The sequence below is a fragment of the Lissotriton helveticus genome, chromosome 7 (assembly GCF_964261635.1).
Source record: "Lissotriton helveticus chromosome 7, aLisHel1.1, whole genome shotgun sequence".
Taxonomy (NCBI): Eukaryota; Metazoa; Chordata; class Amphibia; order Caudata; family Salamandridae; genus Lissotriton; species Lissotriton helveticus.
The window spans coordinates 1,738,898,597-1,738,913,648 of NC_136068.1; the positions used below are offsets into that span (position 1 = coordinate 1,738,898,597).

The 15,052-nt window shown below is 46.5% G+C and overlaps 1 protein-coding gene across 2 annotated transcripts in view; it reads left to right on the forward strand.

Annotated features, from left to right (window-relative positions):
• Positions 1 to 15,052, forward strand: part of ETFB (electron transfer flavoprotein subunit beta) — a 528,490-nt gene that overhangs the window by 216,724 nt on the left and 296,714 nt on the right. For both annotated transcript variants that reach the window (XM_078655460.1, XM_078655461.1), the window contains exon 4: positions 9,034 to 9,096. In XM_078655460.1, the coding sequence (XP_078511586.1) occupies positions 9,034 to 9,096 (63 nt within the window). The remainder of the gene's footprint in view (positions 1 to 9,033; positions 9,097 to 15,052) is intronic.

The window sequence follows — 15,052 nt, forward strand, 5'->3', positions numbered from 1 at the left end:
GATGTCTTTTAATGTCGGGAATCGTTGTTGATTTCAATGGCGATCTGCTGTTAAGTGCTGCTGCCGTCGGAGTGGAAAGTGTCTGGTGTGATCCAAGCCTCTATTGAAGATAACAAGAACCTGAAAGCAGAGGGGACAGAATCTGGGTCACTAGCCAGTGACAAGGAGCACGATAAGCGGATGCCCACCGATGGATGATTTCAGGTGAAGAAGGTGATGCTTGACTCTTCAGCCACGAGGACCAGGAGGCGTCGACGACCACCAGAATCTGGAATCGAGCTGTCCCACGAAGGATGTCGAGTGCTGCGGTGCCTGGATTGTACCCAACAAGCCTTGGAACAGCAACCCACGCAGAAAATAAAGAAATGCTTTGGTGTGGACCAGCAAGGTCCGAGGGACTCGCCACGCAGTGGGGAGTCAGGGCACATCTGGAGCAACTAGGGAAGCCCAAGGAAAATCAGAGTTACCTTTGTAGGGACCCACCAGTCGACGGACCAGGGATCACGAAGGAGCCTCGAGCGGAAATGCAAGAAGCGGGCTCACGGAACGGAGGGTAGGCCCACAATCTTCGCTACAGATGGTGCTCGGGGCTTGGGCTACAAGTAACCCAAAGCACAACTTCAAGAGACGTCGAGAAGTCAATGCGCTTAAAAATGTGCATGGTGTCCAGGAGTTCCGGTTCCACCTCACTCACGAGGGCTGCAGGTCTCAGCTATGCGGGGGACTCGGGTCGGCCTCTGAGAAGTCTGGAAATCCTCTTCCTGGGCTGCAGGTACTTCGGAGTCCGTGGGAGCTTCGAAGATGCAGACCGGCAAATGCTTTGTTGGTGTCTGCCAAGCAGGGGAGTCACTCCTTGACCCCAAAGGAGATTTCTTCAGTCCTAGTCTTGAGTAGAGTGTCGAAGTTCCTGGATTCAGTTGCAGAGTTTTGTCCAGGGATATCTAAAGTCCTGTTGCCAGGGGTTCCTTACTTATACCAAAGAAAGGGGTTGGACTAACTCTGTGGATGGACCTATGGGAGTGTTTGGAAAGAGTGGTGGCTACACCTATTTCCTTTGTCCAGTTTCGCGCCAGAGCAGGGGCTGGTAGACCTGCAACCGGTTTGAACTGGGCTATGCACAGGGACACCAAATGTGCCCCCAGTGCAGACTTTAAAGCACTCTCAGAGTGCACCCACCCAGCCCTAATCCACTAAGGCCTGTCAACCACCTCCCTGTGACAGGAAACCTATTGTCCAGACCTCCCCTGTCGGAGTTTCGGTCGGTGAGCAGGAGGCCAGACTCGTGTCTGCAGCATCCATTTTGTGATACCAGGGCTCTGTTAAACTGGTACCGGGTATACCGGTGTGTACATGTCTCTCCCTCTAGAAGGGTGGGATTCTACCCCTGCCGCCAGGACTGGCAGGGGGGTAGGATTCCAAAGTGTTTGACACCAAACACAACATGTTTTCGTTCAGCCATCCCAAAGTAAGCATTTACAGCGAGGTTATAATGCACTTGATTGTATATGGTCTGGCTGCATCACAGAACAGCACCTGAGAGTAGATTCCGAAGGCTGCAGAGGGGCCCTGCTCATGCATGGGCACCCTCTCACACCACGAAATCAAGAACCCTGCCTTCAGGATTGATAAGGCCTGCCATAGGGGTGACTGATAGGTTTCTATGTGCAGTGATTTAAGGTAGATAGAGGTGACCTATATCTTAGTAAGGGGTGCATGCACCACCTACCCATGCTGCAGTAGCAGTCCTGTGGTGTAATTTTGGAAGGCCTCCCATGGGTGGCATAATACATGCTGTAGCCCATCGGTGTACCTATGCCCTTAGTAACTAGTGTACCAAATACTAGGGACTCACAAGGGTACCCCAGTAGCTTAACTGGAGTGTACCTATAGTACATGGAATCACTTTAGAGAGGAAGCAGATGGGCTGGGGTCCTGAATAGCAGGGCTTTAGCCAGACTAAAGTCGAAAAACAGTGAAACATTAGCAAAAAGTGGGGGTAACCATAGGAAGCAGACCCTACTCTCTTACAGCCACACACAGACGGGGAGCTAGAGACCTGCCGTGGCAGCGGACCCACAAGAGGAATATGTGTGGATTCAGGCCAATTAGCCCTAAATCCCGAGAGGTTCCCATATTGCTGGAACATTTTCATCAACTTTCAGATGGAGGTCTGTCGATGTTGGAGAAAGATGGAGTTCTTTGGAGAATAGGAGGGACAGTACACCTTTCACTTCCTAGTGCATCTCTGAAACATCATAAGGCCTTTACTAACGTGGTAAAGCATGGAACTAAGTTCATTCTCGCTGCAATATGGGAAAAGGAAGGACTAATGCATCATGTTGAATGCTTTTTGATTATCAATTGAGATGAAGATTACCCCGTCACAGCGGTCAGAAGCTCTGGCAAGGGCGACATTGACACGCCTCAAGAAGTGCCTGTGCTTCTAGCTTAAAGCCGGTTCGTATTCAGGAATAAAAGTCTGTATTCCCATATTTAATCAAGAATCAAGTTGGCCGCAACTTTACTTCAACATTGAGTAATGTAATGGGCGGTAAGACGAGCACTTTTCCGGTAGCTGCCCCGGCTTGAGAACAGTGATGATTGTGGCCTCCTGAAGTCCAACAGGAGAGAGGCCAGCGACTCGAACTCGCCGAACAGACGTCGCAAATTTGGAATAGAAAGGAGGAGAATTTCTTAGAGTTCCACAGACAGGGCCTTAGGTCTGGGTGATTTTTTGCCCGGCATCTCAACTGGACCTCCTGTAATATATGTGGATTTGCAAGCTCTGAACAATCATTGTCTGATTGACAAGAGTGTTAATGAGTGTGTTCTATTGTAGAAAGGGATCGCTCCTGATATAACGCCCTATAGTAGCCACCAAACCTCTCCGTCGGTGATCTTCAGACCTGTACTAGACGGGATTTCTCGGACAACTTTAGTCTCTTCCTCTAGGGCAGCCGGTGAAGCTGCTTGGTTGTTTTGTTATCAAATTTGTACAGTTTTTCTGGACAGCGTCAAGGCTAATGTTGCAGTATTGAATAATTTGTTTTTTACCGGCTGACCTTACTATGCTAGGCGTCCATTCTCACTGTATCTGATCGGTGTGCAAGAGACAATATTTCTATTTCCAGATCTACAATCTTGTGCTTCCTGTCTTTTTCCCTACCTCTAATTTATGAGGAGGCCTGCCCTCGAAGCACAGTTTTAAAGGCTTCACACAATATAACCGGGGAGACAACTGAGGGGGCATTCACGCAATAATACTCAGTAGCTGCATCCCTAAAAGAATCTATAAATGCTTCATATCTGCAACACTGAGCAATAAGACACTGTATTCACTTAGCACCCCACTGAGGATGGGGCAATCTCACCTCCACCTGTGTGTGGTCTGATAGGCCTCTTGGGAGGATCGTTGCTTCTGTAGTGATGTGCTGGTGGGATAAAGATGTTGTTTAATTATGAGTGGCACGAGTGCGTAACTGAGTAGTGTATGTATTGCGGTTTGTTTGGATGCCAAATGTGCCAGGCTTCCTCTAGAGCCAGGTAGACCACTCATTTAGTGAGGTCCTATGGCCTGACAGTTTGGGCAGGAGAATCTGCATCTAAGTCGCTGTCCTAAACCAGCATGCCCACCATTGCCACTGTCAGCGCGGCCAATGACAGTACCTACATAGCTACTAACCAGCACACTACTACAAACTGGACATTTCAGACTGTTCGAGGCCCCCAAAGCTGTAATAATGGCTTGGGCGGCTGGTATTAGTTGTATTTAATGTTTATTGAATTAGTTGTTGTTCTGCTCATCTTTCAATTGCACAAACAGTGCCACAATGTGGCAACTGTCATAAGTGCTGACGTTTACAATTAAGTGCCGGTGCCAATCACCGGAAACCTCCAGCTCAAATTAAGCACTGAGGGGCACGCAGAGTGCAGCCACAGCCCGCAATTCTGTTTCACGCACGTTAAGGTAATATTTGTGTCCATATGTTAATGCTGTTCAAACATTATTTATGGTTCATTAATACAAAGACTTTATTATTAGGGTGAGCACTCTAAGGAAATGGCAGGTCAGATGGCACTACCAACAGTGGTTCCAGTATAAAACACGTTTGCAAAGTTTAACAATATGAGGTTTCGCATAATGATTCCAGGATGCTCTCAAATTAGATGAAAATGTATGCAAAAGCTTGAAAGCAAGATTGATGATTCTTCTTTTTTTTATTTAATTTTTTTTATTATTTTTATTGGTTTTTCTGCTTACAACATGCAAGAAATAACACAATATCGTCTGGTTACATTACGGGCTGGTACAACAACAGTCTTAACTGGTTATTGATGGTGCCGTGAGGGTTAAATACAGATGTGTTGGCCTTCCCTGCTTTACTTCTTGACACAAACCCCATGTAACACACAACAAAAAGGGAAGCTAAACACAACTAACATATAATTTGTAATCTTTGGCGCCAAGTGTCGGCGGTAGTCGTCCTGTTGGCTGGATGGCAATCTCTTCCTAGGGAGGAAGAGAGGGGTGGCGCCTGCTTTTAGGCGTGGGGGATAAGGTGGAGATCACTGTGCGTGATTTTGGCTTTCGTTTTTCATGGGGGTTCGAATGGGGCGAGGAGCCTGTCCAAGGCTGCCCAAATGCCCCTGTTTTGTGTGTTTCGTAGGGCTGTGTTATCGGCTCCTCTTAAGTATGTTACCCAAGCCACCCCTTGAAGGTGGTCTTGGAGGTGTCCTTCCAATTGGTGAGGACCATTTTTGCCACTGCAGGTAGCAAGAGATCTAGGAGGTCTCTGTCTTCTTCCGCGGCTAGTTATGTAGTTGAAGTTTGTCTGCGCTAGCACTGGGGAGATCATGCTTTTCGTTGGGGACATGCAAAGGGTTTGCTTATCTTTCTCGCTAAGTGTGGTGTCTCCCAGTAGCTGATAGTTTTGTGGTTAAGTTTGGAGGAGCTGGGGCGGAGTAGTCCGAAGAGGTGTGAGACCTGGTGACCCACTCTGTTCAGATTCTCCATGTATTGTATGATTGAGGGTTTGTGTCTTGTGTTTTGATTTGGTGGGGGCTGTTCTGACTTTTAGGAGGTTGTAGAACTCTGTCTGGAAGGTTGTGTATTTCTTTTAGCATATTGAAAGTATAGGGGCTACCATCTTCTTCCAACTGAGCTGGGTAGGATATCCCTATGTTTACCCAGAAGACTATAATTAGGGGTGTCCCCTTATATTTTATCTTTGAGTTTGCCCACAGAGATTTCCAGTTCGAGTCTTTAACACTCAGCTCCATTTTTTGGTCTACTTTTAGCAGTGCGTACCTAGTGTTTTTGAATATTTGACTAGCGTTTTGTGCCTGTTTCTTTGCAGTGAGGAGTGTTATTGGCTCGAGATTGTTGAATATGGCTTTCTCTATCCCAAGCCAGATCGGTGTGTACCCTTTGCTTAGTAGGATCCAGTGGGCTCCCTGTTTCGCTATAAAGGCTGTCTGGAACGTTCTGAAGTCTGCTAGGTTTAGCCCACTTAGTTTCTTGTCTAGTCTTAATTTTTGCAGACTTATCCTCGGTTTCTTGTCCCGCCACAGAAATTTGTTTAGCATTTTATCCGTTTTCCGGTGGAATTTGTCGGTGAGTGTGAGTGGTAGCATTCCCGCAAGGTAGTTGATAATAGGGGTGATCATCATCTTAATTGTTTCTATTCTACCCCACCATGTTATGAATTTGGGTGACCAAGACTCTAGAAGTTTTTTTGTCTTCTCTATGGTTAGTTTTTTGTTTTGGTCGAGTGTGGTTTTTAGGTCTATGCCAAACTGTATCCCTAGGTACTTTATGAAGCCGGGTTGCCAGGCCAGGCCTGAGGTTCTTAAAACGTCTGTAGTGGTATGGATGTTCAGAGGCATACATTCTGACTTGTCCCTTTTAAGTTTGTAGCCGGAGTGGGATGAGTATGCGCCAATGGAGTCAATTAGGCCCATGATAGAGGTCTTAGGGCTCTGTATGACTATGAGGATGTCCACGTACGCGGCTAGTTTAGCAGTGGTTTTGTTGAAAGAGACCCCCTTCATAACACTGTTGGCACTGATATCCCTGATCAGGGGTTCCAGAGCCAGCAGGAACAACGAGGGGGACAGGGGGCACCCCTGTCTTGTCCCTCGCTGCAGTGTGAATTGTTCTGAGACACCCCCGTTAATGACTATTTGTGCTCTGGGGTTTGCATACAGTGCTAATACTTTGCGTGTATACCGTTCTGCCAGATTGAACACACGCATGCATTGTTCTAGGAAGTACCAGGACACTCTGTCAAATGCTTTTTCGGCATCTAGTGTAAGAGCCACTGCTGGGTTCGTGGATTTGGAGGTCTGTTCGAGAACGTGGCACAGGAGTCGTCTTGTGTTATCGTTTGACATGCGTGTCTTTAGGAAACCTACCTGCAAGTTGGGGAAGGACTGGGTTGAGTCTTGAGGCTAGGATTTTGGCATAGATTTTGCAGTCTATGTTGATTAGTGAGATGGGCCTGTAGTTTTGGGGCATTTGGGTGTCTTTGCCTTCTTTGGGAATGACTATTATGTTTGCTTCTGTCATGGATTGCGATACCCTTCCCTCACCCTCACAGTGGTTGAACAGTTTTTTCATAGTTGGCACTAGATTTGATTGGAAACTTTTATAGAAGGAGGCCGTGTATCCGTCTGGCCCTGGGGCCTTGTTATCTTTAAGTGATTTAATTGCTATCACAATTTCGGATGAGGATATCTCCTAACCTAGTTTCTGAGCTTCTTCCTTTGAAAGTTTTGGGAGGTTTAGGTTGTCCAGGTAGCTGGTGCAACCATCTTTTCTAGGGTTTCGTCCCTTTTGTAAAGTTCTTGGTAAAACTCGCTGAATTGTGCGCAGGATGTCCTTGTGTCGAGTGTACGTGTTGTTGTTTGAGTCGGTGATTAATGCTATGGTGTGTTGCCTTTGTTTATGTTTCAGGTAGGATGCTAACAGCTTTCCTGCCTTGGTGGCCTCGCAGAGGTTAATCTGCATGTATTTGTTGATACATATGCCAGCCCTTCCGCTCAGTATTTTATTGTATTCGTATTTTTTTTCCTGCAGTTCTATTAGGGCGCTAGAGTTCCCTGTGTCATTGATGTGAAGCGTCTCTAGGGTTTTTATGTCTTTTTCTAGCTGTTCCAGTCAGCTCTTAGCTTTCTTGTTCAGTTTGGCTTTGATTTCTATGAGTGAGCCCCTGATTGTAGCTTTCAGCGCTTCCCACAGGGTCTTGGGGTCCATGTGGAGTGTGTCATTGTGTGTGATGTATTCCCTGATGGCTTGATGTATTTTATCCTTGTCGTCCTGGTTTGCCAGAACTTCGTTGTTGAACCTCCACCTAAGGGTGAGGCTCTCGTTGTGACACCCTGCCAGCTGTAGGTTGAGGCATGAGTGGTCTGATATAGTCCTGGTCGCTATTTCGGAGTGCTCTATTAATTGTGTGTGTCCCTGAGATTAAGATGTAGTCTATTCTACTGTAGGAGTTGTGCGGGTTAGAGTAAAAGGTGTAGTCTCTGGTGTTGGGATGTTGTAGTCGCCATGGGTCTTTGCCATTACTGTCAAGTCATTTTGGGGGATAGCCTCCAGTCTCTCTGCAATTCCTTCCCAGTATGCGGTGTTGTCTTTGTTAGGGGCATATAGGTTCACTAAGTGTATGGTCTCTTCAGCTCTCTTTAGCTGCGTTATTAGCAGTCTTCCTGCCTCATCGTGCTGTTGGTCAGCAATGGTTATCTTCGAGTTCTTATTAATGACCGTGATCACCCCCATTTCTTCCCCTTTGCTGGTGAACAGGCTCCCTGACCTATCCATTTCGCCATGAGCAGTGGGACAAGCAGTTCACCGGCGTTTATTTCAATAAGGTAGTTTTTGTTTCAAACTATATATATGCTTCTTTGTCAAAGTATATATATATATATACATATATATATATCTATAGCTCGCCTCCACCATAACTTCACCACGGACTTGCAAGTAAGACGAGGTAGACCCAATTCTGTGCTCATTATTAGTTTATTTCATGAGTGCCACCGGCCATCACGACGCGTTTCGGCAGATCCCTGCCTTGATCACATGACAAATATAGTGGTTTATGAATAAATGTTGATTTATGCACTATTTTAGTACTGTTCTATGTATGCTGCATTTCACTTTCGTAGTTCACAGAACTTATTTATTAATTCTGGATGGTGTCCAATGGATTTTACATCACAAGGTTTAGAAGCAGAGCCCAGAGTTCTTAGGGTTCTATCCTGGAAACGCTACGAGACTTATGTACTACTTGCTACCCTGATACAAGCATGTGAATCTGTGAAAGATTCAATACTGGAGAAGAAACGAGTTACTTACCTGTACACTATGGTTCTCCAGTATTATCTTTCATAGATTCACATGCGCCCGCTCACCTCCCCGTTTCTCAGGTAGAACATTTGACCTGCTGGTAAATGTGATGTCAGGGCTTTCTGCTGATTGGCTGAGTTTTGGATCAAACAATGAGGAGGTCTGGTTACCAAATTATGTCATTCCTTATGGGATTTTCTATGCAGTTTTTCTCTATGGTACTGCTACGGTCATTCTGTTACCGTGAGACTCCCACCATGACGACGGGGAAGATACAAGCATGAGAATCTATGAAATATAATACTGGAGAACCATAGTGTACAGGTAAGCAACTCGTTTTTTACTGACTCTACCATTGTACCGAAACCTGTCAGAATCGTATTCTGTCATAATTAGTCCTGATTGCAACCATGCAGCTCTTTCGGATCAGAGGCTGCCCCGAGTGCTAGTTAAATAAAACATTATTCCTTACTCAGATGCCCAATCTTGACCTTCAAAACATCCACTGATCTGCATACCAAGATGGAATAACATTTAACATGTTTTCGGATTGATAGTTGCAATTGTTGATTTTAGTTTACGGTATCCTTTCATTAATTTTATTCTCTGCCACATTTGCTTCTGTAAACCATGCATAGCTATCTCCCAACGATTGACATATTTGTGTGTTTATTCCTTTTTAGGCCATAGATGATGACTGCAATCAAACTGGACAGATGACTGCAGCCTTGCTCGACTGGCCCCAGGTGTGTGATTGTGGTTTATTGGCCTTTGTTTTTTCATGTTGTTATAACGATTTATACAGTGCACAGCTTCTCAGAGAGTGTCCCGGCGCTCAGGCTTAAGGCACGAAACATAAAAAACTAGACTCACTGCATGAAAAGTCACATATTTAGTTTCTTCTTGAAAACAGCAAGCTTACTCACTAGGCGGAGGATTCTCTGAAGTTTATTCCAAGTGAGCGGCCCTAGATAGGAGAAGGATCTACCGCCCATTCTAAGTTGGTGGATCCAAGGCACTGTTGCCAAGGGAATGGAGGAAGATCGCAGAGTCGCAGCTTGGGTGAATTTATGAATCCTCTCTCGGAGATGACCAGCTCCAGAGTTGTGAAAGGCATTATACATTAATACCATGGCCTTAAATTCCACCCTCTTTTTTTACAGGGAGCCAATGAAGGGCCTTCAGATGGGTAGACATGTGAGTCCTGGTTGGAAGTTTAAGTAGAAGTTTGGTTCCTGAATTCTGCACCAACTGAAGTCTGTTAAGAAGGTACTCAGGGAGTCCGAGATAAAGGGCATTACCATAATCCAGTCTCATCATGATTAGAGCCTGGATAACCTTTTTGCAGGCAGACTCGGACAGGAGAGGTATAAATCTTTTCAGCATACGAAGAGTGCTGAAGTATGAGCAGATTAAAGCTTGTATCTGCGGTTGGAAATAGAGGGTGCTGTCAGATTTATTGCCTAGATTCTTCACAGAATTCTGAAGAGGACCTTGCTGCGGTTCATCTTTTAGGCCAGCAAGTTCTCAATAAGTTTGGATGGGCATCTCCGTCTTGTCCGGTCGTCATTTCAATTGGTGCCTGGCCAACCACTGAAACACCTAAGCAAGACATTTAGAGATGAGCTTGCCATCTGGCTCCTCTCCCTTACCACAGGAGAAGAGAAGCTGCGTATCATCAGCGTAAGAAATTACCTTTGCACCCATTGACTCTGCCAAGATTGCCATAGCTGTGAGGTAAACGTTGAACAGGGTGGGACTTATAGCAGATCCCTGGGGTATGCTCACAGTCTGAGTTATTTCTAGCTTGCGAAGAAATGGGGGCAGCCATACTTCTTAGCTGTGATTGCTCAAAAAAGAGGTCAGCCATTTCAAGGCAATGTTTCTGATCCCTATCACTTGAAGGCATTCCAGTAGTTTTAAATGGGTCACCATGTGGATAACTGCAGTTAGGTCCAACATGATCAGAATGGCCTTGCCTCCCTTGTCAAGAGTGCTTTTGACATGCTCCACTACTTCCAGAAGCACTATCTCAGTGCTAAAGTGGGGTCAAAACTTGATTGACTGGAATGTAATATTTTGTTATCTTCAAGGTATTGGGACAGTTGCCAGTTGACTTCCTTCTCCAAAATTTTGGAGAAGACAGGGAGGAGGGAGATGGGCCTATAGTTTGCCAGTTGCTTTGGATCAGTCGAAATTTTTATGTTGATTCTTGTGTGCTCATCAGAAATGTTGGAAATGAGTAATAATGTTTAGCCAACCAAAGACTTTGTCAGTGGTATTACATTTGTGCATATCCCTAAATTAATTTCTTCTTCTTAAAAAATAGCATGTTTTTGTTAAATCAAAGAATACCTCCTTTGTAATTCCTCTGGCGCACGACACTGGAAACACTTATATTTATGAGTTCTAAGCTTGTCAAGGAGTCAGCATCTATTAGTTTCAGGTGGGCACACCTATGATCTTCATTTTTTATGCTATAACTCCCCTCGTTTGAGTTTTGTAGCGGTCAGTAGAAAATATCACATTATTTGGTTTTGTGTTGTATTTATCCTTCAGTAAGGCAGCTTTTTAAGTGTATTCTGGGTGAACTTGAGTGCTATACAATATAACAGTAAGTCTTAACAGCTGAGCACTAGCTGCATCACTAAGTCAAGAGGGAGGTGTAGAGTCCTGTACAGAACAACTATGGGATGCTTAGGTTGTAATTGCACACAGTGGGCTGATCTTAACAAGGAGCATCTTCAATTCTCGCCTTATTTTCATTAAGACTTGTAGAGCTCTGCTCCAACCCACTAGATAGGCAGGGTTGAAGTGATAGCATTCCGAACAAAATGTCAACATTCTAATAAGGGTAACTGGAGCTATGAATGTTCAAAGCTTTAAGTAGGAATAGCACCCAGAAGCACAAATTGCAATGATGGTCAACTGTCGCGGTACACCGGGACCTAGGTGCAATATGACGCTGATCGCAATGGAGCACAGATCTTATGTGCCTACCAGGTTTCTCCAGTATTAGGGTGTCTTTCATAGATTCACATGCCTGAATCATTCCCCGTCGTCGGAGTGGGAGTCCCACGGTATATAAAAAAGCAATAATATGCTATAATAACATTGGAAAAACCAGTAATTCCCAACCAGGAAGTAAAGTAGCCCAAGCTACAGTAGAAAAAACTTCCACACTCATGACTATCCTAGTCATTTTGTATAGTCTAAACTACAGCCAATCAGGCGACAGCACCCACCAGAATGTTCTCCCCAGAGGCTCAGGCTCTCAGATTTTCTACCGCACGTCGTGTGAAGGGAGTCTCCCTGAGCTCTGCTCAGTTTTTCTTCAATTTTCATAGTTTTTCTTCAATTTTTTCTTCAATATATCACAGTTTTGTAATGTCTTCTTACATGAAGTCTACCTTCAGGCCCTGCGTGACTTGTGGAAAGCTGAGACTTTTTCCTGTGAACCCTCATGAAGAGTATATGGACCAGCACTCTGCCTGTCTCTGACATGGTAGGAGGAGAAGGGGTTGTTCTTGTGCTTAGACTATACCCCCCTTCTGATGTGGGAGGATTTTTTTGTTTTGTCCTGCACGTTAAGATGTTAAGAGATGCTTCTCCTCTACTTCACCAGCTGAAGTAACATCACAATTAAGGGGTCTCTGGCCTTCTTTGAGTCTGTGCCTCCCACATCTACGCCCACGAGATTTACTCTCAGGCGTCTAGACTCACTCTGCGCACTTTTCTACGTAAAAATGTGCCAGCTTGTCGACGATACGGTCGATTTACTCTCGGAGGACAATCTCTGCAGTCACTGGTGCTCTGCAATGACGCCGCCTCCAGGCTTTCGTCGACGACAGTGAGGACAGTGCCCTCTTGTCGACTGCAGGCTCGTCGACCACTGGGAGTTTTGTCGATGTAAATGTCTTTGACAGTTGGCCTCGTCGACGGTAGCCTCGTCGACGGTAGTCTCGTCGACGGTGGCCTCGTCGACGGTGGCCTCGTCGACGGTAGGCTCGTCGACGGTAGGCTCGTCGACGGTAGGCTCGTCGACGGTAGGCCTCGTCGACGGTAGGCTCGTCGACGGTAGGCTCGTCGACGGTTGGCTCGTCGACGGTAGGCCTCGTCGACGGTAGGCCTCGTCGACGGTAGGCTCGTCGACGGTAGGCTCGTCGACGGTTGGCTCGTCGACGGTAGGCTCGTCGACGGTAGGCTCGTCGACGGTAGGCTCGTCGACGGTAGGCTCATCGACGGTGAGCTCTGTAGACGGTAGGCTCGTCCATAGACGGTGACCTCCATAGACAGTGAGCTCCGTAGACGGTGAGCTCCGTAGACGGTGAGAGCTCCGTAGACGGTGAGAGCTCCGTAGACGGTGAGAGCTCCGTAGACGGTGAGAGCTCCGTAGACGGTGAGAGCTCCGTAGACGGTGAGAGCTCCGTAGACGGTGAGAGCTCCGTAGACGGTGAGAGCTCCGTAGACGGTGAGAGCTCCGTAGACGGTGAGAGCTCCGTAGACGGTGAGAGCTCCGTAGACGGTGAGAGCTCCGTAGACGGTGAGAGCTCCGTAAATTGTGCGCTCCGTAGACGGTGAGCTCCGTAGACGGTGAGCTCCGTAGACGGTGAGCTCCGTAGACGGTGAGCTCCGTAGACGGTGAGCTCCGTAGACGGTGAGCTCCGTAGACTGTAGTCTCTGTAGACTGTGGGCTCTGTAGACTGAACTCTGAACTCCGTAGACGGTGGGCTCCGTAGACGGTGGGCTCCGTAGACGGTGGGCTCCGTAGACGGTGAGCTCCGTAGACGGTGAGCTCCGTAGACGGTGAGCTCTGTAGACGGTGAGCTCTGTAGACGGTGAGCTCTGTAGACGGTGAGCTCTGTAGACGGTGAGCTGTAGACGGTGAGCTCTGTAGACGGTGAGCTCTGTAGACGGTGAGCTCTGTAGACGGTGAGCTCTGTAGACGGTGAGCTTCGTCAATATTCAGCTTCGACGCCAGTTGACTTCGTTAACGGATGACCCTGTCAACTGTTGGATTCGTCGACGTTTGAGCCCGTTGATAGTTGGTTTCACACACTATTGACTTTTATGCACAGTGCTTTTGTAGACTATTTATTTCGTCGACGGCAGCTTTCTGCTGCATCCACGTGATGGCGTGCTGGCCTTTTACTTCCGCCATTATTCTTCTTGGAGAATATTGGAGGTTTTCCCCTCCTTATGAAGAGAGCGGCGAATCGGTTTTCCCCTTTCCCCTCGTCCTGGGGAAACCACAGAGGCAAGTTCGTTCACTTCCTATCATAGACTTTATTAGGAAGAAGGTGTTAAAGTCATGCATGGGCCAGACTCTGTGCCAGTGTTTTTTCCACGCCTTGACAAGACGTGTGAAGCTCGCCACTATTCACCTGCTTTTCTAGTCTCTCAGCCTACCCTGACTCAGTCATTACTCAGGCGGCTCAGCGATTATCTTGCAAGCCAGTGGGCAGGTATGCCGCCAGATGTGCTCTGACATGTTGGCGCTAGTAGAACGTATTCCAGAATCCTCCAAGCCTCACACTTTGAAGATCCTGCAGGAGGGAGAGAGAGAGAGAGTAGTGCATCAGAAATAATACACTGTGCAGCGTACATTGCGTGTACAGGTTTTCAACAGCTCGCAAGAGGGGCAGTCTGGCGAAGACATTTTTGCTTCAATGCTACGTCTTTCGCAAGGAGGTTCCAACTTCAATACTTCATTTGCCTTTTGATTGAGGATCCCTTCTGGCCAGCACACAGATACTGCCCACACCCTCTGGATATAGAATCGCAGCCTTTTCGTGGTGCCAAGCACGTAGATCCACGTCCTTTTTTCAGGGGAGTTCCATCCAGTATTGGCTCCTACAATCATAACCAACTGCGTTACTCAAATCAAACACAGTCACATGGGCAAAGTACCAACAGTTCCTACAATTCATCGTACGGCCGAGGCAACTCTTCTAAGAAACAATGGATTACCTTGAACCCACCTTTATTCCCTCCAAAAACGTCGGAGGTCTAATATCTCACTTTTATTCCAATTGGTCAAAGGTGACAGAAGACCGTTGGGTTTTTAAACGTCATGCCCAAGGGCACGCTCTAGAAGTTGTCAAATTTCCTTTTTTCTACACCTCCAAAGGGACCTCCACCTTTCTCATCTACGGGAGTCGTTTGCACAAGTGTCTATATGGATACAAACAGGGACCGTCGGAGTGGTTCCGAATCTCCAACAGCGTTAGGGTTTACTCTCAGTTCCTCCTCAACAAGCAAATCAGGAAAGTAGCGCATGATTTTAGATCTTTGCGCAAACTTTACCAATGTTGTACCTCAAAGTCCTAAGGTTCTTATGCCAGAACGACTTTATAACTACATTCAACCTCCAAGAGGTCTATTTTGATGTGCCAATTCTTCCTAAGCACAGGAAGTGGCTACGCTTTACAATAGATACAAAACATTTTCAATTAAAGCCCTACCTTTTGGACTTAGGTCGGCTTCACGTGTCTTTACGTAGATCCTGGCACCAGTGGCACCCTATCTACGTCTGCAAGGCATACAAATTCATCATTACTGAGACAACTGTATAATAGGGGCTCGCTCTTATTTACAAGCAGTCCAGCACACCCAGACTTGTCAGTCACTGTTTCAAAACCTGGTTTTCAATAAATCATGACAAGTCCCAACTAGTACTAGCTCCGATATGAACGTTTTTCG